The 25,069-nt window shown below is 36.6% G+C and overlaps 1 protein-coding gene across 1 annotated transcript; it reads left to right on the top strand.

The window, feature by feature from the left end:
* The first annotated feature begins 1,201 nt into the window (after positions 1-1,201).
* Positions 1,202-24,861, top strand: LOC100691379 (complement C3). The gene is made up of 43 exons (XM_005454828.3): positions 1,202-1,355; positions 2,165-2,363; positions 3,687-3,849; positions 5,754-5,848; positions 6,328-6,416; positions 7,395-7,477; positions 8,320-8,407; positions 8,528-8,630; positions 8,827-8,947; positions 10,544-10,659; positions 11,611-11,757; positions 12,077-12,176; positions 12,262-12,356; positions 12,448-12,639; positions 12,779-12,934; positions 13,467-13,596; positions 13,682-13,750; positions 14,178-14,372; positions 14,464-14,584; positions 14,660-14,748; positions 14,855-14,994; positions 15,186-15,398; positions 16,199-16,262; positions 16,397-16,486; positions 17,537-17,740; positions 17,948-18,023; positions 18,131-18,290; positions 18,475-18,570; positions 18,833-18,983; positions 20,165-20,250; positions 20,489-20,566; positions 20,666-20,821; positions 20,920-20,982; positions 21,066-21,147; positions 21,313-21,361; positions 21,973-22,063; positions 22,170-22,256; positions 22,351-22,465; positions 22,610-22,699; positions 23,225-23,317; positions 23,403-23,486; positions 23,938-24,082; positions 24,166-24,861. Exons 1-43 carry the CDS (start codon positions 1,231-1,233, stop codon positions 24,305-24,307), a joined length of 5,031 nt encoding a protein of 1,676 aa, XP_005454885.3. The 5' UTR covers positions 1,202-1,230; the 3' UTR covers positions 24,308-24,861.
* Positions 24,862-25,069: the final 208 nt, after the last annotated feature.

Genomic DNA, 25,069 nt, shown 5'->3' with positions numbered 1-25,069 from the left:
GTTGCAGAGTTAAGAATCTGAAGTATCAGAGCAGGAATGCCTGCTGTTTGTGGTATTCTGTTTGAAACTATTACCCCCTGTGTGTTTCAGAGCGCTAAAGAAAAAAGCAAAATGTTCCTAAAAACAGTTAAATTAAAAGTAAAATGCTCGTGCTGATGAACGAAGTGTTATGCTCTCAAGGACCGATGTAAGGGTTAGTGTGGCTGATTATGACCTTTTTATATAGGTGGGGTTTGTTTCAGCTGACCTCTGAGATGCAGAGATAAATGTGTGGGGGTGTAAGCAACAGGTGAAAACCTGTTTGAATGGTCAGTGGCAAGATGAAAAAACTTTTGGTGGCTCCGATGGACCTGGCTACGCTGGACCTCTGTCATGATAAGATCGCTAAAGAAAAAGCAAAATGCTCCTAATGCAGTTAAATCATCTATGTGTGTTTGTGCCTAGTAGATAATTAGAGGGCTAGTTGCATTAAAGGAACATTGGGGGTTGTTACAGTGTGGCAAGTTGGGAATATGTGTTTTTTAGAAGGTGGAAAAACTTTCTGTTTAAAAACTATTAGCCTCTGTGTTTCAGAGCCCTAAAGAAAAAAGCAAAATGCTCCTAAAAACAGTTACATTAAATGCTGCGTGTGAATGTGTGTTTTTTAGAAGGTGGAAAAAACTTTCTGTTTAAAAACTATTAGCCTCTGTGTGTTTCAGAGCCCTAAAGAAAAATACCCCTAAACTAGTTAAATTAAATCATCTATGTCTAAATAACAGAACTCTGAGACCTATACAATCCTTTAAAAAAGAGTTTAATTAAAACACATAATGGTTTCATTAAATAAAACGCTATTAAACACATGTAAACATATGATCTCTGAACTCGCAAGTCCGTTCACGCGCAAAGTCCGTTCACGCGCAAGGTCCGTTCGCGCGCACATGGACGCGGAGGGGGATAGGGGAGGGGGGGTGTGGGGTAGGGGGGGGGGGGGGGGCAAAAAAGCTACAGGTATATTACTACTAACAGTGTTAGCTTTTGAAAACAACATGGTGGTTACTGTTTGAGTCTGATGGTGTGTGTCCTGATTTTTTAAAATCAAACCATAGAGAACTCTGCTCTAGTATGCAAATGTTCATACTTTTAACATTTTCAATGATTTTTTTTACCTAATCTAATAATGGGATTAATTGGGTGAAACTGCACTGGGTCAAAGTCAAAGTGCAGAAGGAGGGCATTACGTGGATAAAAATGCTCCAGAGTTGTATGGTAGGGGCAGATATGAGATCAGGCAGGGGGACATACAGGACTCGGCTCTGGCTATTAGCCTCACTGGCCTTTTTGTCCTTAATTTTTCTGACTGATGGATCACCCATGTAAGTAGAGTTCAAGATCAAAACTCTAAGTTTACAAGAGTTTGCGATTTGAAAATGTTTGTCTGTAAAATGACAGCATGAATTTATTGTTTTTTATATTACTGGTGCTATGAAATATTTTCTGTAATGCTTGTATGTACAGCAAAATATCAAATGTAGGTTCTGCACCCCTCAGACATGTCGGAGTGTCATGTCATACACTATATCTTTGATGAGAAAATGAAATTTAAATTTGGTAGTGATGAAATAATGTATTATTTAATTAATTTTAATATGCTGCTTTAGTTCCAGTCGATTTTTAAAGCTCAAATAAAAACTGTCTTTGTCTGGGAACTCTGTCCCTACTGTTTTACTGATTTACTAGTTTTCAAATTGAACCCATAAGAGCAAAGAGTTTCAATAATTGCATTTTATCTGTTACTTCCATAATGATTAGTCTTTTAGCAGTTTCTGTTGTATAAATTAACATTCTGTTGCAAGTAACTAGACTTTTTAATTATTACTTTTTAGATGTTTTTGTTTTTCCCATCCCAACCATAATAAACAATAATAACAGTGATGAAATATTATATTGACTTAGTACTGGATCTTAATCAAGATAATCAATGGATCACTTATTATGTGTAAAGTCCAGTTCGAAGCAGAAGAGAGTCAAACATATTGTTTAAACCAGAACTTCCCATCAGCTTTTGGGAAAAAACAAAATAAAAGTCAATCTTTGTATTTGTCAGTGGTAAACAACAGTGTGTTTGCCTGTTCTTAGAAGCAATGTTTAATTTTTTCCTCTCTGTCTCACCACTGCTCCATAGGAAGGTGATGTCTGCCCCCAACTTGTTGGGGGTAGGAACAGCACAAAACATCTTTGTGGAGTGTCAAGACTGCACTGATGAAAGCGATTTAATGGTTGAAATTACTGTAATGAGCTATCCGACCAAATCGAAAAGGCTGATATCAACATCTGTGAACCTCACCAGCGCAAATAAATTTCAGGCCTTTGGACAAATTAAGGTAATGTAGAAATATGGAAATCTATGTTACTGTTAACTGGTTTCATTACTAGGTAAGTGAGCTATCAGCCCTCAGTTTTTGCAAAATAACAAACAAAATGATACAGAACAAGCCTTTATGTTAAAGTTTAGTATATGTACACCATCACTGTTAATTTAGGCCCCTTACGTTTTTCAAATGTTCCTTGTGTTATAAGATTTGTTATAAATTTGTTTTGAATTAATCAAACTGACTTTTTCATATTAGTCTACACTCAATAATCCTTGATAAAACAAAAACAAATTTTTAGAAATGTTAAAAATTGTATCCAAAATAAAAAACAAACAAAGTCAGCAGTGAAGAAAAGATCAAAGCAAGTTTATATAACCATTCCGTCCATTATCCAGGAGCAGTTGGCTCTATAACTGAAAGTAACATGTTAAAAACTACACATACTTTTTATAGCGTTTGAGCCAGAAGATTAGAAAGGAAAGTTGGTCAGGGAGGTAAACATGGACCCAGTGATCACACAAAGAGGTTTAGAAAGTCCTCTGCAAAAATGGGAGAATGTGCCCAATGAAAAACCCTTTCAGTTTTCAGGAAGCAACTTTTAGAGAAGAAAAGTCAAGTTTTCCAGATACATTTTCAGGTCACAGCACACAAGAACAAAGATGTAATGACTCAAAAACAGAACTATTTGCGCAAAACATCAAGAGCTATGATCCATTTACACCAGGCAATAATTATCATGTGGCCAATACCATCCAGACAGTGAAGCATGATGGTATTTGCAATTTGTTTTGGTGGAGATCTGAAACAGTAAGGGAAGGATAAACACTGCCAAATGCAGATACTTGAAGAAAACCTTATTCAAAGTGCATGCCACCTGAAATTGGTCTGATGATAACCATACAGCCAAAAAAAATACTGGAATGGATTTAGAACATATCTCTGACTGTTACTGAGTGGTCCAGCTAAAGCCTCCATTTAAAGCACATACAATCTGTGAAGGAGCCTGAAGACAGCACTTTACAGACAAATCTTCTTATCCAGGCTTCCAAAGACTTGAAGCATTAAGAGCCTGAATACTTTCAAAAATGGCATATCAGATTGTTACAAATTAGGAAAGAGAATAAATAGAAAAACACTTTTTAATATTTTCATTATAAGTTTATAGGTCGTTGGGAAACTTTTAATTTTTCATTGAAAAATTACATTTGCAAAACTATAAAGTGTGCAAAAAGTAGAAGTGTCCGAATAGTTTCTGAAGTGGCACTGCACTACCACTAAAACTTAATTATCTCATGTACCCTGCATTGTACTGTTTCTTCACACTGTTCCAAGATCCCCACTGAAGGCTTCAGTAGGGATCCACAAAGGAAACAGTATGTTTACCTGCAAGCTCAGTTCCCTGATGTGAAACTGGAGAAAATTGTCCTAGTGTCCTTCCACTCTGGATACATCTTCATCCAGACGGACAAGACTCTCTACACACCCAACAGCAAAGGTAAGTTCAATACACAATGATAAAATGCTTCTGTATTTTAGACATTCTGAATTTAAAGAGGAATTTCATAATAGAAAGAAAGTCGTTTAGTCTGAGCTGTTTATGTTGGATTTTCTTGTTATTGTTTTGTTCAAACAGTGATTTATGATGAAAGAAAGAGGTCATTGTTCAGCTTCTCCTTTATACCTAGAAAAAGGAAAATCTTAAATCCTGCTCTGCATGCTTGACCCTGGATACAGAAACAAGAAATGTATATAAAGAGGTCTCAGTAGAGCTCAATAGATAAATGAAGGTCTGCTGAAAATAGCGGAAGTCTTTCTTCAATACAAAACGTGGGATTTTCTAAGTATTATCTTAGAAATATATCATATATCTAGTTTTCAAACCAAGCCAGTCTGTATTTATACTATTAAAAAATTAAGGAGAGGACTCTCCCTGAGACGTAACACATACCGATGGTTTTAATGTAACTGTGCTGAAAAACACTGTGGCATGTTGGGAAATGTGGCATATTACAATGCTACGTAACATGGCCCAAGATGCATTGTCACATATGAGGCACACAACAACACAAATCTCTATCCTAATGAGGACATAAACAAAATCTTTCTATCATTCTTAAGTATTAACACAAAGCCTACAGCAAAGTTTAAAATCAGACCAAAGAGCATCATACAATCATTCTAGTGTAGGAAAAAATCTCATATCATGTCTCTGAAACTTTGTTTCATTTTGAGTTTAAGGAAATTGTGTTTTAAAATATATGTATATGTTATGTTGATATAGCTGTTGTTCCTGCCAGTGCTGCGCTGTTGCTTTGACTTATAGTTTTAGTGGTGAAAAAAAGATGTTCCGCTGGAAGTGAAGTTAAATGCAGGGTTACTGATACCCTTGGAAGCACAGCATTACTCTGTTTAAATGCAGAATGAAAGAGCTCACCTTTATGTTTTACTTAGAGTTACAACTAAACCTGAAAATCTGGCGCCTCCCTGTGGCTCCCACAGCAAACTACAATGTGTACAATCAACCCCCTCTGTAGTGTTGGGGATTCTAAAAGCATTTTTTTTTTTTTACTTCATTGCAATATCAAATTACTTGCTCTACTTGTTACTAGTGCTGTGTAATACTGCAGATTTTGTTAGTGGTCTGATAAAATAAATACAGGGCCTGTATTGCCAATACTGATAACCAATACTTTTAATATAAAGGGAATTTATGTAGGGAAGGGCAGTGTGTCATTTTGTATGAGATGAATCATCGTCAGTTTACAAATTCTTAACACATTTTAATGACCACCAAATCACTGTGATTTTTAACACACACACACACACACACACACAAAAACCACACTTTTCAACTTGTCATGTTTTTTTGTTTGTTTTTTTTTGGAGACTTCTATTGTAACTGCGCTTGTCTCTAAAGGACTTTTTAGGTCAACTTCAGGTGCTGAAATGTGCTATAGGCTATAAATAAAAGAAATTGAAGAGTCAGCACACAAAGGTTAAGACATTTTTTCACAGTGCGTATTTGAGGCATATTTTTTCATTTTCAAAAAATATTTAATCTAACATGATTCAGTGAGCTACATACTGAACTTAGAAGATAGAAACAAAGTGTTGATCCTATCATGCTAGTATCAATCCAATGCCAGTACCAGTGATATTCAATTGATATTTAAAATGATCTGCCCACCTTTAATTTTTACTTCACTTTACAATGCTACATAACATGGTCATAGATGCATTGTCACATAGGCACACACCGACACAAAGCTCTACCCTGATGAGGACGTAAACATACAATTCTTTGTTACTTTGTAACACGTTACATACAATACTGTTACAAGCAGCTGAAAAAGCCAAACAGTCACAGAGCTAAATGTAGATGAATAACCTTTCTCTCAGTTCATTACAGGTTATTTGCACTGACCCCTAACATGGAACCAGTGGAGCGGGACAATTCCACCATAAGTGATACTTCTGTTGCCATTCAGTTTGTGGTATTGCTTTCGTTTTATTCTTTTATTTAATAATGAATGTGATATTGTAGAACTTTCTTTTTAGATGAAGGCAAGTTGTCATTGTTTTATAGAGGATAAACCACTGCCATCAGTCTGCACCAAGCAATAAACTAACTGGCAGACAGACTAGAATTTGACTATACAGATTCATTTGGGATGGGTATTAAAATGTGTTATTTGATTGAATTTTGAGGTCATTTGGTTGAAGAATTCATTGTCATATTACATAGGTAGTATGAAGGCAGTATGACTGAGATTGATAAAGGCTTGAGCTTATGGAGTCTTAATAGACTCTTAATATAACTTAATATGCCATGAAAACATTAAGTGTATAGAATAAATAATACAACAACAGTATGACAGAAGAGATAGTAAGTATCGATGAAGGAGCTAGATTTTTTTTTGTAAATCAAAGTATAAAACTAGTTTTTTGGTTTTTATTTTGTTTTCTTTTTTAGAACCCTGAAGGCGTCATTTTCCCACTCGATACAGTTTCTGTGAAATCAGGAATCCACTCTGGACATTTTCAACTTAATGAAATTGTCAGGTATATATTTTTTAATTCCATGCTTTTGTTGTTTTGTTTTGTTTTTGTTTTTTTTGGAGGGGTGGGGTGGGGGGGTTGGGTTTCTTGTATGTTACTTTTACATGTATGGAATAACTGAGACATAGTGATAAGTAACATGAGTTTTAACATGCATATATTAAGTACTTATTAGAATGCTAATATTTGCAAGTTAAGCATGTTGGCATGTGCACCATCGTCTCTGTGTTTATTATAACATTATTATAACATTTATTATTGAGAATCTGTGTGGTTTTGCAGGCAGCTAATCCATTTACATTTCCTAGATACTTGATGTGAGAAAGGGGTATTCTGCATCAAAGAAGTGGACAGAGCAGTTAGAAAGTAGTTTCCCATTATATGTGAATGATTTTATAAAGAATTAACTAAACATCACAGGGTAATTTTATTGACAGTATGCCATGCATTTAACGCCCCTTAAAACATTTTTGTCTTACGTTTTCATCACAAAAAGGTGTTAGTGTCTGCCAGTAAGATGTGCCCTATTTTGCTGAAAAGGGTGTGCATAGGATTTTATCCAAGCTTGTTGTGATGTCACTAAAGCAGACATTAAAGTAGACATTAAAACATTTTCAGCAGATACAGTAAATGTGGAATCTGCTTAACACACAAAACCTGGCAAACACACTTAAAATTATTCAGAAACATCAGCATTTCAACATATGCATGTTAGCATTTATGTTACTCACCTAAAAGCATCACCATGTCTCAGTTAAAAACAAAAATATGCCAAACTACACATACATCATTCTGGATATTTAAGCACTATGAGTGTATTAAATTGGGGATTCAGCTCTGCACATTTAAATTGGATGAGTTTTTAGGGAATTGAGAAAACCAAAACAGCAACAGAATTAGCCACTGAAACATGCTATCGCCCTGGAAGACATCCTTCACATGTCAGTCTGACTCTGTGTACATGTGTTTGTCTTTTGAAAGCACTGGACTGTGGAAAGTGATGGCGAGTTTCCAGAGTAAACCACAGTTGAGCTATTCTGCAGAATTTGAGGTCAAGGACTATGGTGAGCTATCTCATGGGCATTTTCATCATAGACTGCATTTAAAAGATGGATGTAGGTATCATGCCACCGCCCTCTGATTTCTGAAGCCCTGTTTCTGAAGTCTCTATCTAAGCATTTTTGGCTGTCACCATATTAGTAGCACACTGTTGCTTATTCACTAATATGGAGCATAATTTGCAATGTAAAGATCACGTTGTCATGAAATAGCTGTGTGCCAAGCAGGATTTAGGACCCAAGAAGGCAGGAATCAAATTCAAAATTACCTTTAATGCTTTACTTTAAACAGAATGCAAAAGTCCAACACAGTAGCAGGGTGGGAGCAAAGAAACTAAAAATGTGGAAACAGAGCTGGAAGACATGAGGAAGGACACAACAAAGGACAATGGGAGATGAGGATGGGAGAGGAAACCAGTAGGAACACAAGTGAGGTTAACTAAAATTAGAGAACATTAACTTGACACAACTAAACAGTGGAACAAAAAATACAGAAATACAAAGACTAGGCTGAAGGACCAAAACACATAAATGAAACTAGGACAGAATGGATCAGAAAAGGGAATTAACTCACCTAACAACACTTAAAGTTGAACTAGGAACTAGAAACAGAAAAAAAAAAATTAGAAGCGCAAGAAAATAATACCATACTCACTGAAACATAAACAAACAAACAATACAGAATTTTTTTTCTTACTTGCTACAAAGAATGCAGGTTTAATGCTTCTCCCCATTTTCTGGACTCACTTTTCAGGCCCAGGGGTTAAACCCACTTTAGATATAACCTGTACAACAATACTTTTACCCTCTTTACTTTATCTTCACCATACAGTAAAATGTCATTTCAGTGCTGCCCAATTTCGAGGTCAAGCTGACGAATGAAAATCCTTTCTTCTATGTGGACAGTGATGAGCTCACCATCAACATCAAAGCTACGTATGTAAAACGTTTTTTAGATTTTAGATTGTTGTTTTTTTATGTTTTTTGATGCTTTTATTTTAATCATACCCATTTGTTGGCCTCGTTAGCTTATCAATTACTTTCTTGTGGCTTTAGCTATCTGTTTGGTGAAGAGGTGGATGGGTCAGCTTTTGGGGTATTTGGAGTTTTGCATCAGGACCAAAAGACAAATTTTCAGGCCTCGCTTCAGAAAGTGTCGGTACATGCTCACACATTTGTTCATCACTGTTGTGTGCCATCACTTCATCTTTATCATTCGCACACATTTTTCTTTTACGCACATGTATTAAAACACATGCAAAGAAAAGAACAAATGTTTTCTGTTTGGGTCTGAGCTGCAACATTTGCATCCAGATGAAATAAAGCACTAACATTATGTGTGTTATGTGTTGTAGATTGAGAATGGTGTAGGAACAGTCACGCTGAAGAAAGAGCACATCAAACAGACCTTTGAAAACATCTCCAGCCTCGTGGGGAGCTCCATATTTGCAGCTGTCAATGTGCTGACAGACAGCGGTAAGAAATGGTGAAAGAGAGCATGTGAGTGTAATTAAAAATATCAAAGGTGATTGTTAATTATAGTAGTACACCTATAGCTAACACAAGCATTAACGGGTGTGTAAATAGCTGTGTTACTGAAATACTCTCAATAAGATGAAATACACCCACCAGCCACCTTGTTGGGTACAACTGTTGGACTGCTTGTTAATGTCAATCCCCAATCAGCCAACAACATGCCAGTTACTCAATATTGGTCTGTAGAGATGATCAAGATGACCTTCTGAAGTTCAAACCAAGCATCATAATGAGAGAGATGGATGTTTTGAGTGACAAACTGATCTGAGGATTGCATAAACTGCTGATCGTCTGATATTTTCACACATAACCATAAAATAGGAAATATCCCGTGAGCAGTCATTCTCTGTGCAAAAAGCTACACAGGAAACTATATAACTGTGTAACTGTGTTTGGAGTTCTGGTGTTCTCTGGCAATTATCTCAGAATAATGTATGTGAGCCATCTCAAGGTCTTTTTGCAGGGCTCTGGCAGTGTTACTCTCTGCACAGAGGAGCAGATATCAGCCTGACTGTTCAGTTAATGCCCTTCCTAGTCCTGTCCAGCTCTCGTTGTGTCTTCTTTTCCATCTCATTTCTTGGTATATCCTCTGTAATATTAAGACTATGTTGGGAGACACAGCAAACCTTACCTAACTTCCTGTGCAACCTGAATACATTTCAGTAACAGTCTAATGCTATCAGTAGTGACAAGCACACTAGCAAAAAGCAACCATCTGTGTCTATAGTCTGATATTCTCTTTTGGGCAGTGTCTTCTTGTTGCCCTTCCAGTGCTCCTGTTGTTGCTTTCATTTGGATCAAAAAAGATAAGATTGATATACAATGATTTATGCTTCCTAACTTGATAGACTTATATGCCTGAAGTTTAACTGGCTTTGTCTTATGTTCCCTTAACATTTTTGATCTGTGTATCGTAAAACAAATCCTATATGTATATTTAAAAAAGTTACAAATTATTAACTATATTAATGAATTACATTGTTAGATTATTAAAGTACCCTGTTCAGCCAAATTAACTCTTGATGTTATTATCTTTATATATTTAAACACGGTTTTGGTAAATATTTAATAATGCCTGTACAATCAGTTCTCAGTTCTCCACTCTCTCTCTCTCTCTCTCACACACACACACACACACACACACATATAGGAAAACACAGAACAGGGAGAGAGACAACCATGTGGAAAACACAACAGAGGACAGACGGAGACTTGTCCTGTGTGTGAAATTTCACTTCCATTTTATTGGGATTAATTGGGATCATAGCATTCATGGCGCAATATTAAATGTAGTCCTTATATTGTATTTATATGTACAATAATCAAAATTAGTATAGTAATGTTGTGCTATTAATATACTGAGAGCCAACAACTTAAAATGCATCTAAGTTGCTTTTGAAATACTGCACCAAAAACGTGTACATTTAACTTTCTATATTACCGTTTCCCGGAAATCTTTGCTTGTCTGTTTTTATTGTGTTTTAAAGTGCTAATAATCATTTTTAATTCATATATTTAATGTAATTGTTTGTACAGGAAGTGAAATGGCAGAGGCAGAGCTGACAGGTATTCAGATTGTTACATCACCTTACACCATCCACTTCAAGAAAACGTCCAGATATTTCAAACCAGGAATGTCCTTCGATGTTGTGGTAATGTGAATTACCTTTATTTGCATGTTTGTAAAAATAAAACTATGGTTAGATGATCTGAGATTCATAAATGGTCACTTTAAAAATGACCACTGGATGGCATTGTCACAGTCTGGCATAGGCAGACTGTATGGATTGACGAAAAGGACCCATAACGCAGACTCCAAGGAACAGGGAACAAAACTTGAATATTAACAAAAAGCGAGCTGTTTAACGGGGCAGGTAAAAAAAAGGTACAAACAAAGGGCAAGGCAAACTGAAGCAAAACTAACATTAAGCTAAACTGGGTGAACTAAAAACAAACATGAAAAAACCCTCAACATGAAACTTGGCCTGGATGGATCAATACCTGAAACATGGAAACGTGACGTGAACAACAGACGACCTGACAAAGAATGAACAGAAACACACAGACTAAATACACACAAGGGTGATTAGGGGAAGTGGAAACACATGGGGAAACAGCTGACACTTACGAAACAAAGGAAGCAAAGCTGACTACACTGACGTAGGACATGAGACGCTGACATGACATTACAAACTTGACAACATAAGACATGCAGCATGAAACACATAAAGGGCAAAGAGAGACTAAAACACAAGGGTAGAAGACACAAGGGGAATCTAATAAACAAATGAACTTAGATAACCTAATGAACTTAAACATAAACCATAAACATAAAAAATAAACTAAAACTCAAAACGCTGGGTCAAAAGACCAGGATCGTGACAGAGCCCCCCCCCCCCCCCCCCCCTTCAAGGGCGGATTCCAGAAAAAATAAACATGAAACAAAATCGTAAAATCGCCACTACCAGGATCGTGACAGCCATTGTGAAAAATGTGAATATTTGCTTCGACAGTGTTGACGGAGAAGTATAAAGATGGTCAAAAGGAGTTGATAAAATGATAAAAATGATAAAAAATCATTGTTGTTTTGTTTTGTTTTGCAGATTGAGGTTTTGAATCCTGATGGCTCTCCTGCACAAGGTGTTGCAGTGATGATTGACCCAGGTGATGTCCAAGGCTTTACCGCAGCTAATGGCATGGCAAGGCTTACTATCAATACAGTCAATAATCCTCAACCAATGAAAATCACAGTAAGTCATAAAACCTAATAGAAGTATTTGGTTTTACTGGATTGTCAGTTGTTAGATAAGCTTATCTGATATGCAAGAATCTTCAAATCCCCATTGGGAGAAACTGAAATATATTTTTAAAGATACTGTTAGGTTAATTGTCTCATAATCATCATTCTGTATATATTTAGTTGTTACTGAATACTGGCTTTGATATAATTAAATTAAATTTTGCACATAAAGCAATGTTGTACTGTACATGGGTCACCTCTGTATGCAGGCTGAATGAAAGTGAGAGCGAAGTCAATTATTTTATTAGCTTACATGTGCTTTATTGTAGGCAAAGACCAAAGATGTTAAAATTTCACCTGAAAGGCAAGCGTCAGCCACCATGACTGCTCTCCCATATGCCTCTCAGAGCAACAGTTACATTCACATAGGTATGTACTGAAATAACATTAGAGAGGTAGTGACATCCAAAACACACAAATTTCTTAAGTCAGATTTTTTTAAATGTTTTTAAAGGGGTGGATACAGCTGAAGTAAAAAACGGGCAAAACATGAAGATCAACATTCACCTCAGCAGGCAGCAAAATGTTCAAAATGACATAACGTACTTGGTAAGATACGTATTTACTTACACAACAAACGTACGTAGTAGAGTGTACATACATAAGAGATAAGTGTTGATGTTCAGTTCCTTTTCTCTAGCTACTTAGCAGAGGTCAGCTCGTGAAATATGGCCGTTACAGAACAAGTGGTCAAATAATGATATCCTTAATCATCACTGTTACCAAAGACTTGCTGCCATCTTTCCGCATCATCGCCTATTATCATCCAAATGATAACGAAGTTGTATCAGACTCTGTCTGGGTGGATGTAGAAGACACCTGCATGGGTTTGGTGAGATGCATAATAATGATATAGCAATTTAAGTGGAAAATGACACACCTGCGCACCACAGTTAAAGTTATTAGTATTTTTCCAACTTACAGTCTGTTTGGTTTAACGAATACAACTCTACTTTTCCTGCCTTCTCCAGCTGCAGCTTCAATCAGAAGGAGGTTCTAAATTCTATGAGCCTCGCAAAATATTTAGGCTGAAAATCACAGGTGATCCAGAAGCCACAGTTGGACTGGTTGCAGTTGACAAAGGTGTATACATCCTAAACAGTAAGCACCGTCTAACCCAGAAAAAGGTAATTTATTTTTTATTTATTCCCCTTTCAAAATAACGGAGGAGTTTAAGGCTCACACTTTAATGGCAGTGGACTAAAGATACAAGTTATTGCATTTTTTGCTAAAGAACATTTTAACCCCCTAGGACCTGGCGTCCACATATGTGGACATCACATTTTGGGTTATTTAGACCAAAGTACTCAATTTTGCTCTACATCGGCCTGATATCCACTTAGGAGGACATTATACTGCTACTGTTCTATCAAAATTTTAAACGAATATCCTCATATTTGGCTCTTATTTTTCTTAAAAACAAAAATTAGGTAAAAAACAAAAATCTGGTAATTCTTTGTTTTTACATGCATTGGGCCCAAATATCAAAGAGAAATTAAAAATGCATGTCATGGAAGAGTTCGAGTCTTAGGAGGTTAATATGTAAATGTCTGGAGGAAGACTAAATCAAAAACTATAGAAATAACTGCCAGCACACTCATAGCAGAACCCTAAGCTTAAACTATCTGCTTCTCTGTGTGTATAACTTCCATACTGCAGATTTGGGACACTGTGGAGAACTATGACACAGGGTGCACACCAGGTGGAGGGAAGGATAGTATGAGTGTATTTTATGATGCTGGGCTGCTGTTTGAGTCCAATATCGCTTCTGGGACTCCTTACAGACAAGGTGACCTCTTTTTTACTCTCACACTTGTATTCCTTCTTTCTTCTAAAACCAAAACAGTAAATTCTAGTCTGTGTTTCATTTCCAGAGCTGAAATGTCTGACCCCCAACAGAAGAAAAAGGTCCGTTGATATGATGAATGTCACAACTACGTTATGTAAGATCAAGAAACACTTACATTATCTTCTGTCATACAGTTCAGGCTTTACAAACAACTCCTTGTGTTGTTAACGTTTCTAAAGTTTAACTTTTCCATGCTATATGATTGTGGAAGTATAAAAGTTAGTTAAGAGTCTCTTATCTTAACACAGTATTCATTTATTATATATGAAAAATCCAGTCTGTCTCATCTACAACTAGCTGATCAGTTTTTATACCCCCCCCCCCCCTTTTTGAATTTATTTTGAGATAAAGAAAAAAAAATGACCATTAACACAATGGGACAATCAAAGTCAAATTCAATTTAATTAAGAAACTTTTTTTTTTATTTCTAATTATTAGTGCTTTATTCCTCTGTGTAAAAAATTTAGGGTGAGAAGGAGTCTCACCTTTTGTCTTTCTGTTAAATGCTATTTCCTCCACAGTGAGTCAATATAAAGACAAACTGGAACATGACTGTTGCTTAGATGGAATCCGGGAAACCCCAACTTCATCTAACTGTGAGAAGCGCAGTGAGTTTATCACTGATACAGCGTGTTTTGAGGCTTTCCTGCACTGCTGCAAGGAGATGGAAAAAAAGAGAGCTGAGAGGAAGGAGGATGGCCTCAAACTGGCTCGCAGTAAGAACATGAACAATGATTGGAAGATGGTTATAAATGGTTATACTGGTCACTATAAAGGAATAAAAATGTGAACATTTTAAAACTTCAGGTGAGGATGATGACAGCAGTTTCATGGACAGCAATGAAATTGTTTCGCGTACCAATTTCCCTGAAAGTTGGCTGTGGTCTGATATCAAATTGCCTGCTTGCCCTGAGGAGAATGCTAAATGGTTAGTGAGCTGAAATATAGAATTGAAATATAGTAATACTTTCACCTCTCACAGTGTTGATATTTCTATTTCCAGTGAAACAGAATCAGTTTTGAGAAATATTCCTTTGCAAGACTCAATCACAACCTGGCAGCTCACTGGTATTAGTCTGTCAAAAACTCACGGTGAGGATGAACTGATATAATTTGTCTCTAGATCAAGGAGCCAACCTATAGCTCATTTACTGGTCTTTCTTTTGCTGTGTTTGTGTCTTTCTCCCTTTTTTGGAAGGTATCTGTGTGGGTGATCCATTAGAGATAGTTGTCCGTAAAGATTTCTTTGTTGATCTGAAGCTACCTGACTCTGCTGTTCGTGGTGAGCAGCTAGAAATTAAGGCAGTCATCCACAACCATGGTCCCAATCTTTACACAGTAAGCCTGGTTCATTCAAGCACCACCATAATGTTCCGTCCAGTGAACAATTCCCAACAATTCATTATTATTGTTATTAATCAATTAACTGTTCATCAGTGAAACTTAATCAGAGACTGTAGTGATGTATTTATATTCTGTAGATTATGATAGATTAGTATTTGAAATCCTTGAATGAACTTATTTTCAAGGTGCGCGTTGATCTGACTGAGGCGGAACATGTGTGCAGTGCAGCTTCTAAACGTGGGCGATATCGTCAGGAGATGAAAGTCGGGGCCAAAAGTATACGATCTGTATCGTTCACCATCATTCCTACAAAAGAGGGACAACACCGCATTGAGATCAAAGCAGCTGTCAAAGAGTCAGAAATTAGTGATGGAATTGTGAAGATGCTACGAGTGGTGGTAAGAAAGAAAGACATATTCTACCAACTCACATAGCTCCCTACCTTTAAGAGACACATGAAGCCTTTGAATGCAGCCAGCTTTGCAGGGTAGCATAGCATTGGTACAGGTAGGCACCAAAGTCAAGCTCAGCCCACATTCCAGTTGAGCTATCACCTATGATCATTCTATGCGTAACATATAGGGTGCCCCTTTTAGTCCCTGAAGCCTGCCAAACCTTCTGTTAATCTAAAAAATGCATTGGAACCTACCTCCATCCTCCTTTTCATCCTGTGTCTAACGCGTCAATCCACATGTTTTTCACTCAACTCTTCCTCAGCATACAGTAGTTTTCTGGGGAGGTTTAAGGTTTCATTTTTTGTTTGCTTGTTTGAGTTTATATTACTTTGTTAAACTGCCAAAACACAGTATCCACTCTTTTTGCCATGGCTTTTCGAGTCAGGTTGGCACACTCGCTGCTCTTCCCCTACCATCCTTACTCAGTGTGTGCTTGTAAGTATGGGAAATATAAATTACTGCTGACTTAAAGTTGTTCTTTTTATTAGGGATCTGGCTGAACTAAACTGAGATGCTTCTTATAATAAAATCCACCTACGACAAATAATTCTCATCTAAGTATGTCTGTGAAGGTTCTCAGTCATCCAGGTCATCGTAGTCAAAGGAGTTTGCAAAGAAAAGCGTCTGAACTTCTTTAAGTTGCTTGAAGACGTTTCACCTCTCATCCAAGAAGCTTCTTCAGTTCTTCTCATCTAAATTTGTTGTACAGCAAGTTAAAAAGTTGTGACTGCTTGTTTTTTCAGCCTGAAGGCATATTGGTCAAATCTTCTCATACTCTAACTCTTGACCCTAAACAAAGAGGTACAGGTGAGTATCAATGTTAAGTAGCTCCAGTTAAAGAAAACTTAGTAACTTATTCATTTGCTTATAGCCTGATAATGAACAGCTATCATCTCTGGTTATTTTTTGTAAGTATTAATGAAACTTTTTCAACTTTTTAGATGGCAGACAAGTGGAAATCCTCAATAGCAAGATTCCTGTGATAGATTTTGTTCCAAACTCACCTACCAGCACACAAATCTCACTAACAGGTAAGATATACACATCAGAGTGCCTGCAGTGTCGCCTCAGTATTACTGCAGAGATAAGAGGCAGTAATAGTTTCTGCAGACTTTCAGCATAGTCTTGTCTGCTTGGGAAAAGCAAAGCAATATTAAACATGCAATGACATATCATCAGTGATGATCACACTAATTATCAGCCTTCAAATGCTTACATCATATCTGATGAGCCTGCCAAAAAAAAAACCCCAAACATTTCAAGCATATTAATCAATTAAAATCATTCATATTATGAAAATTATATGTAGAATGCATATGGGATTACTGTATTTATTTGGTAAGAGCTACGTGTTTCACCATCGGTGTAACTTTGTGCTGAACATTGGGGGGGGTCAAGATCTCTGTCTAAATAAATAAATAAATCTGGGTAAATTCCCAGATGATTAAACGTACAACTATTTTGCTGGTTTTAACTGAAATGAGTAAAGAAAATCAAAGGCCTATTTATGCAAAACTGCTCCCAACAAACACAGATGTTTACATCAGTGCTGTAACAATTTCTACTGTTATAACTGCACATTACTTTTCTCAGCTTATATATACACTAACTTATTGGAAGTTACATGTCTACTTTTTAATGCACAGGTACAATACACAATCTGCACTTTTCTAATTATTCTAAATATTCTTAACTATTTAAACATCTTTCAGTATCCTGCTCTGTTTGCACACTATCTGTACGCTAATTTTAGCAACTTCACTGTACTCTGCTCTGGTAACTATTGTCCAAGATGTAAATATGTAAAAAAAAAAAAAAAATGTTTTCTGTTCTGTGTCCTGTTCTTTTTGTATATGCGTTTTTCTTTGCTGCTGATACAACCAAATTTCCCCTTGTGGGACAATTAAAGGATTATTCTATTCTATTCTATTCTAATTCATAATTTTATTGGAGGGGTTATATTGGTTGGGTCTGATTATTGGGGGGGGTCATAACCCCCCTTACCCCCCTGGAAATTACACCCCTGTGTTCCACCTTGTTCTCAGTGGCAAATGATGAGACTGGTTGTGTGTTACTTTCAGGGAAACAACAGAGAAACGTGCTCAAGAACACAATTAGTGGGGAGTCAATGGGTGGTCTGATCTATCAGCCTTCAGGATGTGGAGAGGAGAACATGATTCACATGACCCTACCAGTTATCGCAATCACATATTTAGACAGAGCCGATCTCTGGGAGATTGTGAACATTGACCAGCGTCATCAGGCCCTCCAGCACATCACAACTGGTGAGTTAACACAAACTGTTAGCACAGGTATGAGAGATTTCTTTTTTAAGGCCCTGTGTGTAAAAACCAAAGGTCACACTTGGCAGTAACCAGCAATACAAAACTACCTAATTTAAAAAATACTATTCAAATTGGTTTTCAGTAACTTTTAGTACAGAGTTTGAACAATAGTGAATAACTTGAGTTTACTTTCTTTGGTTTGTTTAGGATACCACAACCAACTTGAATACAGTAAAAAAGATGGATCTTTTGCTAGGACTCAGGATGTACCCAGCAGCACCTGGTGAGGCCTACGGTCGTTGGTTTTTAATATGTAAATGTTTGCATATTTTCTCACTCGGATTATGACTATGTGTTGATTTTACATATACACCTTCTTTCTTCTACTAGGTTGACAGCATATGTTGTCAAGGTGTTCGCCCTGGCCAACAATCTGATAGCAGTGCAAAGTGAAGTGATCTGTAACGCCGTCAGGTTTCTGATCGTGAACACACAGCAACCTAACGGCATGTTTATGGAAGTTGGAAGTGTGTCCCACAAAGAGATTCTTGTGCGTGCACTGATTTCATTAACATTAACTCTTCATTTTAACAAAGGCCTGCATAAAATACAAACCTGCAGAATAGTATACCGAATGTCATTTTGGATGAATCAGCAAACTTTTATTATTAAATATATTAAGAAGTAGTATATATCAGTAGTTTTGATATGCTTGTGTATATTTGCATGTACAGGGTGATGTGCTTGACACAGACTCAGATGCCTCCTTTACAGCGTTCTGCGTCATTTCTATGCAAGAGTCACGCACAATATGTGCTCCCACTGTTCATGTGAGTGCCTTTTTGTTCCTTATCTCTATTTTTTTAAACTTTTATGCACAGAATGTGAAACCCAGTAGTCAAATATAAAAAATGAATTATAGTGTGTTTGCTGATCTATCGAAAGACTGGCAGCCTGTGCATTTTGCTCCCAGTCTCTCACCAAATATTGCAGATCTTTAAACATCTGTGCAGCTGCAACTTAAATCTTACCTGTCGACGTGATCTTGCATTTCTTCTACCTTTCTTTCCTTCATTGTTTCTTTCTATCCAGAATCTGCAAGCGAGCATAGACAAAGCAGTGGGCTACCTGGAGAGGCGTCTGCCAAGCTTAGTCAACCCTTATGCTGTTGCCATAACATCGTACGCCATGGCCAATGAAAACAAACTAAACCGAGAGATCTTCTTTAAGTTTTCTTCCCCAGGTGCTGTAACACAACAATCCAAAATGTAAAGATAGTAGTATTAAAGTGGAATAATAAATAGCTTGTGCAAAACTACATCAACAACCGCATCACAAAAACTTGGGTCAAACGGATTGGCTCTCATGTCTAACATTCACTGTACATGTTAGTTTATTAGATATTCTTGTAAAGCATCAGTGTGGTTGTGTAGTTACCTGCAAGAAAGAAAAGCTCAAAAATGCTGTAAATATATGCGTGCTATTTAACATTCCAGGAATTGTTCTGTAGTTCAGTACATATCCTAACTTTAGAAAGTTCCACACAAATAAGTTTGTTAGTTTTGAAGTTGTATACGACTCAAAATCAGTACAAATAGATGCATATTCTGACACCCAGTAATGACTTTACTAAAGATCAGAGATGGAACTTTTTGTTTTATTGCTTTCTGTCGGTTAGCTTGTAGAGCAGCTTGACAACATTTGGGTGTGGACCCAACCAGTCTCTGTGACAGTTTTGGCGACAGCCATTAACTGATTTTTGTTCTCCATGACATTTTTTAATCTATTTTTTAGGAACTACAGTAAGTGGAGAAGTTTAGTTTGGCTCATTTATGTAGTGTAGGAGGTTTTACTAAATGAGTGACTCGAACATTTTGGATCAACATCCTGCTGAATGAATGTGTAACCTTTTGGGGGGGTATATTTCTTTAAGCGTGATTCTAAAATATATGACATGAGAGTTTGTGATTCCATCTTTATATGCAAGTTCACCTGCCACATTGTAAGAAAAACAATGTAAGACACTGATGTTTCCACCTCTGTGTTTTTCCCTCCATCCATCCATCTTCTTCTGCTTATCCAGTGTGCATTTATTCCTAGCAATCTTCTTTGGGTTCCTTCTCTTTCCATAGGACCACCAATTATCTACTGAGTTGTATCTGGTAACTATTACTGAAGTAGCAACAAGCATTGCATTTCTGCATTTCACTCCTTTTTTCTTCCATCCTCCACCCAGCCAGCACCTATCAAATAGCAGCTTTCTTTTTGAAAAAATGGAATGCATTTTTCTTGTGTATGAACTTGTGTATACATTTATATAACCTTACCCACCTATTATCAAGTTAATTATAAAAATCATTAAAATGAAAGATTAGACAGAGCACCACATTACTTGATGCAAAACTGTCTCTGTGTTTTGCTCAGATTCGTCCTATTGGCCTGCACCTGCAGGACGGGTTTTCACAGTGGAGGCCACGGCTTACGCTCTGTTGGCTCTTGTTAGGGCCAAGGTAAGTATCTGTGTCACAGAGCAGTACATGGAGCTAAAGTTTACATGTAATAGCAGACTGAGCTGCCAGGCAGGAGGGAATGAGGAAGACTACAAAGAAGATTAATAGATGTAGTGTAGGAGGATATGCAGAGGTCTGTGGAAATCATGCTTATTATACAACAGCTTTGATAAGATTTTCTATATTTAACTAAAATAAGACAAATACACTGTATTTCAACCCTTTCCTTCCATTAAAGGCCTTTGATGAAGCAAGACCTATTGTGCGATGGTTCAACAAACAGATCAGAGAGAATGGAGGCTATGGGTCAGCTCAGGTAAAGAAGACATCTTAATATCCTCATGTACGGATCCACTGATGAAGTTAATCTTGCTCTGGCCACAAATTATTGATCACTGATCATTTTTCTCCCCAGGCCACGATGACAGTGTACCAGGCAATAGCAGAGTACTGGACCAGTGAAAAAGAGCCAGAGTACGATCTGAATGTGGACATCTTGTTGCCGGGGAGGTCAAAGCCTGACAAATACAACTTTAACTGGGATAACCACTTTGCTACAAGAACATCTAAAGTGAGAAAGTGTTCTTTTTCACACAAGTAAATACACAGCATCTCAATAATCATTGCTGTTCTTGCTGCTTTCTGTGTTGATTTCTGCATTCCTGACAGATCAACGTCATAAACCAAGACGTGAAAGTGTCAGCCACAGGACCAGGAGAAGCAACACTGACGGTAAGTAAAATGCAATGTTTTAGTTTATTTATTTGTATCTTTGTGTTTGAATTTGCTGTAAGCTCCTGTTGTCTGTATCACAGATAACTTCGCTGTATTATGAACTGCCTAAAGAAAAAGAAAACAACTGTCAGAAATTTAACCTGTCAGTGCAGCTCCTTCCAGGTAATTTGCTGCCCTCTGTCAGTTTATCCATCTCAAAATAACTGTACACATTTTTTGACTATCTATGTGAGGTAATTTTGTTACTTTGATTTGATATTTTCCAAGCTTTTTAAAAATAAATACTGTAAATCAGATTTAAAGTCCTCCATTGCTTTGCCTCTGCAGAGTCGCTGGGTGATGATGAAAATATCTACAACCTGAAAATTAAGGTTTTGTAAGTAGACAAAAAATAAATATATGTATATTTCATTGAACTTTTCAAATTATTTGATTTTTGTTAAAGGTTTTAACAATATTATATATTATTCCCACCAACAAATAAACAACCTTGAGCTCACACTTGGAAAAATTGTGAAATTAAAATAAGTCACCAGGCAGAAAAACACCTGTAGCGACAAGTAGAAACAGATGATCCTAATTTTGTTGTGACATTCTGCACCTATAACAGTTTGATGTAAGAAAAATGTAGCTCTTTATGGGGAATTTATACAGTGCGATCATGCTGACCTTTCTTTTCTTCAAATTTATCCTGGATCCTTATTTGATAGTTTAGAAGAGTAAGACTGTGTGGGGTCAAATCACTTTATTACTAATGTGAATCTTTAGATTATTAATTATTTAGTCTTCATCAGCATATTAAGCCTTAAAATTATTTATTACCAACTAATTAAAAATTTTATTTAAAACATTAAAACATTTCTCTCACAGCTGGTGTTTAGAGCTATACAGATTTGTAGCTTTTGTGTCTTTTACTGCTGATAAAGAAATTGTTCTTGCCTTTTCCTTCTTTGATTGCATAACATATTCTGCCTGTTCTGTTTACAGCTATAAGAACAAGGAGCGTAATGCAACCACACCAGTCTTGGATATTGGCTTGCTAACTGGCTTCACTGTTAGCACAAAAGATTTAGATTTAGTAAGAAAAATACGCACACATGGGCTCAAAGTGTTTAGAATTCAGTATTTCTAATTAAGGATGCTTCTTTAAATTTTGAACCGGGAATGTGTGTGTTTCGTTGTAGCAAGCCAAAGGGCATGCCCGCACTATTTCAAAATACAGGCTGAACAGTGAGTCAGAGAGACGCTTGCTCACAATCTACCTGAACAAAGTAAGATATCAGTGTTCCCCCTCTCTGTACTTTTTCTCTTTTGACCTGTGCTCGCATCATTTTTTGATTCCTTTTCATAACTTCTCTCCTCTAGGTTCCTTACACGGAGCTGGAGATTGCCTTTAGGGTCCATCAGAAACTGAAAGTGGGCATCTTACAACCAGCTGCTGTATATGTCTACGAATTCAGTGACCAGCTACAAAGTGATTGTGAGTTTGGCATCTTTGAATCACTTTTTGAGCGTAAAGGATCCGTCTTTGCTTCCAGTAGTTTTACTTTCATGTGGTTGGGTGCAATATTAAATTTTTAAATGTACTACAATGGTGCAAAACCATCTTTATTTTTCAATGCAGATACAAAATGTGTGAGATTCTATCATCCAGAGAGGAAAGCTGGAGAGCTGCTGCGCCTCTGTAGAAATGATGAATGCATATGTGCTGAAGGTAAGCAGGAGATTACGCTACATACATTTTTTAACCTCTGAAATTCTTTATTAAACATTTTTAGTATACAAAGGTTGGAACAGATAGATTGTACACAATACTTGGAACTTTTTTTTTTTTTATCATATCAGTACTTTAGACACTTCTTGACCAATACACCTATTTGATCCAATCGCATCAATGTGGGCCAAAATCTTTGAGGAATGTTTCCAGCAACTTCTTGAATATGTTTTGTGACGAGTTAAGGCAGTTGTGGAGGCAACCTGATACTAGCAAGGTGCAATGACACGACTGCTGGGTGTATATTGTAGTTGCTAGTTAGTTTTTGGTAATGTATTTGACCCATGAGATGCATGATTCTGCTGTTTAATAGGAGCTCATCTCTCAGTCAAATGCAGATAACACAAAAACAGCTCTAACATATTTATAATCTGACTTAGATCCATGCAGCCATTACCAGTCCACAAAATTCCACATATTCTCATTTAGTTCCTTTATCCCTTTGTGCTTGTTGTATCTTTCCAGAGAACTGTAGTATGCAGAAGAAGGGAAAAATCAACAATGATGAACGCAAAGATAAGATTTGTGAGTCTACAGTGAGGAGCAAAATAGATTATGGTAAGTTTGTTTTTAATAAATATGGAATAAATACTCTAAGGAACAGAGTAGGTGAGCTAACAGTCTGCAAACTGTCTGTCTTCAGCATACAAAGTGAGCGTGGAACAGTTTGCAGATGGTTTGTCCACAGACATTTACACAGTGCAGGTGTTGGAAGTCATCAAAGAAGGTGAGTTGATTCTATTTAAACCTGTGACAGATGGAAGAACCAAAAAGTGTTTGCTATTTGTATTGTTTCCCTATCTGATCCCCTATGGTGATACCAAATATCTGCTTTGTCTGAATTTAAGACCTTTTCAGCCATCATTCTTTTCTAACATTTGACTGACAATTTCTCAGAATTAAAATGCTGCCTAATCTTTCATAGCTGAACTTCTTCTTATTAAGTGAATTTTAAAAGAATCACAATTAATTATGATTTAGATTCATTTTCTGGGCTCTGACCAATAATTCTTCCCAAACTGCAAACTTATGTGTTTGTTTGTTTTCAGGTAGTTTGCAGTCTTTCACAATCAGAAGTGATGATTAGAGCTACAAAGAATACAAAGAAAATGTAAATGTTATTTGTTATTTGTGTCTTATTTGTTATTTGCATTTGTTCTTCTATGTATTGATTACAGGAAGTTATGATGTGGGTGCTCAGGGTAGACAGCGCACATTCCTAGGTTATCCACACTGCAGAATGGCTTTAGATCTGGGAGTGGGCAAAACCTTCCTTATGATGGGAACATCTGGAGATATTTTCAAAGATGAAAAGAGTCAATCGTAAGTTGTTGTTTTTTTCTTCTTGTGATATTGGGAGTATATAAAGATTTGTAAGATTTTTTTCTTTTTCACTTTCAAATTAGGTATCAGTATGTCCTTGGTGAGAGAACCTGGATTGAGTACTGGCCTACAGTGACAGAATGTACAACTGAGGAACATAATTCTACCTGTTCAGCCATTGACGAGATGGTCAATGAATACATGATCCGAGGATGTCGAAATTAGTGAAACTGAAGAGAATAAAAATAATCTATAAATGTTTTTTAAAGGTTGAGTAAGACACTTCTTTAAAAAAGGCAAACAAAAACCTGCCTTAGCAACACCAAGAGTTAGGCTAGCTTTCCAAAGGAGAAAATAAAGAAAAAATCATAAACTGTATATTAAAGACAGACTTCCAGGTCTGAAGTGAAGCGAGTGAGGAAGTGTCTTAAATGTGCATTCTTCCACCATATCCCAAATGTGCCCTGTTGGACTGAGACAGAAAGACAGGAAGATGAAGACAGGCAAGAATAGAACTGGTCGACTGTAAGGAGATAACAGGTGAATTTTTCAAGTAGTATACAGAAACATAATGACTTACTCCACATTTATATTACATTTGGAAAAAATACAGTGTAAATGGTACCTATATTTGAACGAACATGTAAGAATTGTTTGTAAAACTTATAACATCATGTAGCATCATGTGTACGAAGGTGGTTAATAGATAGTTAATAATAACAATAATAAAATGTCAGCATGTTTACCCATGTTACAAGAAATAAAATTATATAACCTGAGTTATATCTGCACTACTTGTCCTTTTTAAAAAAAAAAAAAAATTTATATCATGCTTTTTTTCCTTCCTCAAAACTTACATTGGCAATGTATGCACTGTGAACTGTGCAAGAACTGATTGCTGTCATATTTGATCTTAGTGGCTTCAGTTGTGTTTGATAAGCCAACATAGTCACAGTGGAAAATGTTGAGAATCACACTGTGGCGCAC

The sequence above is a fragment of the Oreochromis niloticus genome, linkage group LG6 (assembly GCF_001858045.2).
Source record: "Oreochromis niloticus isolate F11D_XX linkage group LG6, O_niloticus_UMD_NMBU, whole genome shotgun sequence".
In the NCBI taxonomy this organism is placed as follows: domain Eukaryota; kingdom Metazoa; phylum Chordata; class Actinopteri; order Cichliformes; family Cichlidae; genus Oreochromis; species Oreochromis niloticus.
This window is presented reverse-complemented; position numbering and strand designations above follow the sequence as displayed.

Bases quoted from the DNA above. Each gene is read 5' to 3' on its own strand.
- LOC100691379 (XM_005454828.3), top strand. From the start codon at position 1,231: ATGCTCCAGAGTTGTATGGTAGGGGCAGATATGAGATCAGGCAGGGGG. The intron at 2,364-3,686 runs GTAATGTAGAAA...CACTGTTCCAAG, and splicing joins AGGCCTTTGGACAAATTAAG to ATCCCCACTGAAGGCTTCAG. The intron at 8,631-8,826 runs GTACATGCTCAC...TATGTGTTGTAG, and splicing joins CCTCGCTTCAGAAAGTGTCG to ATTGAGAATGGTGTAGGAAC.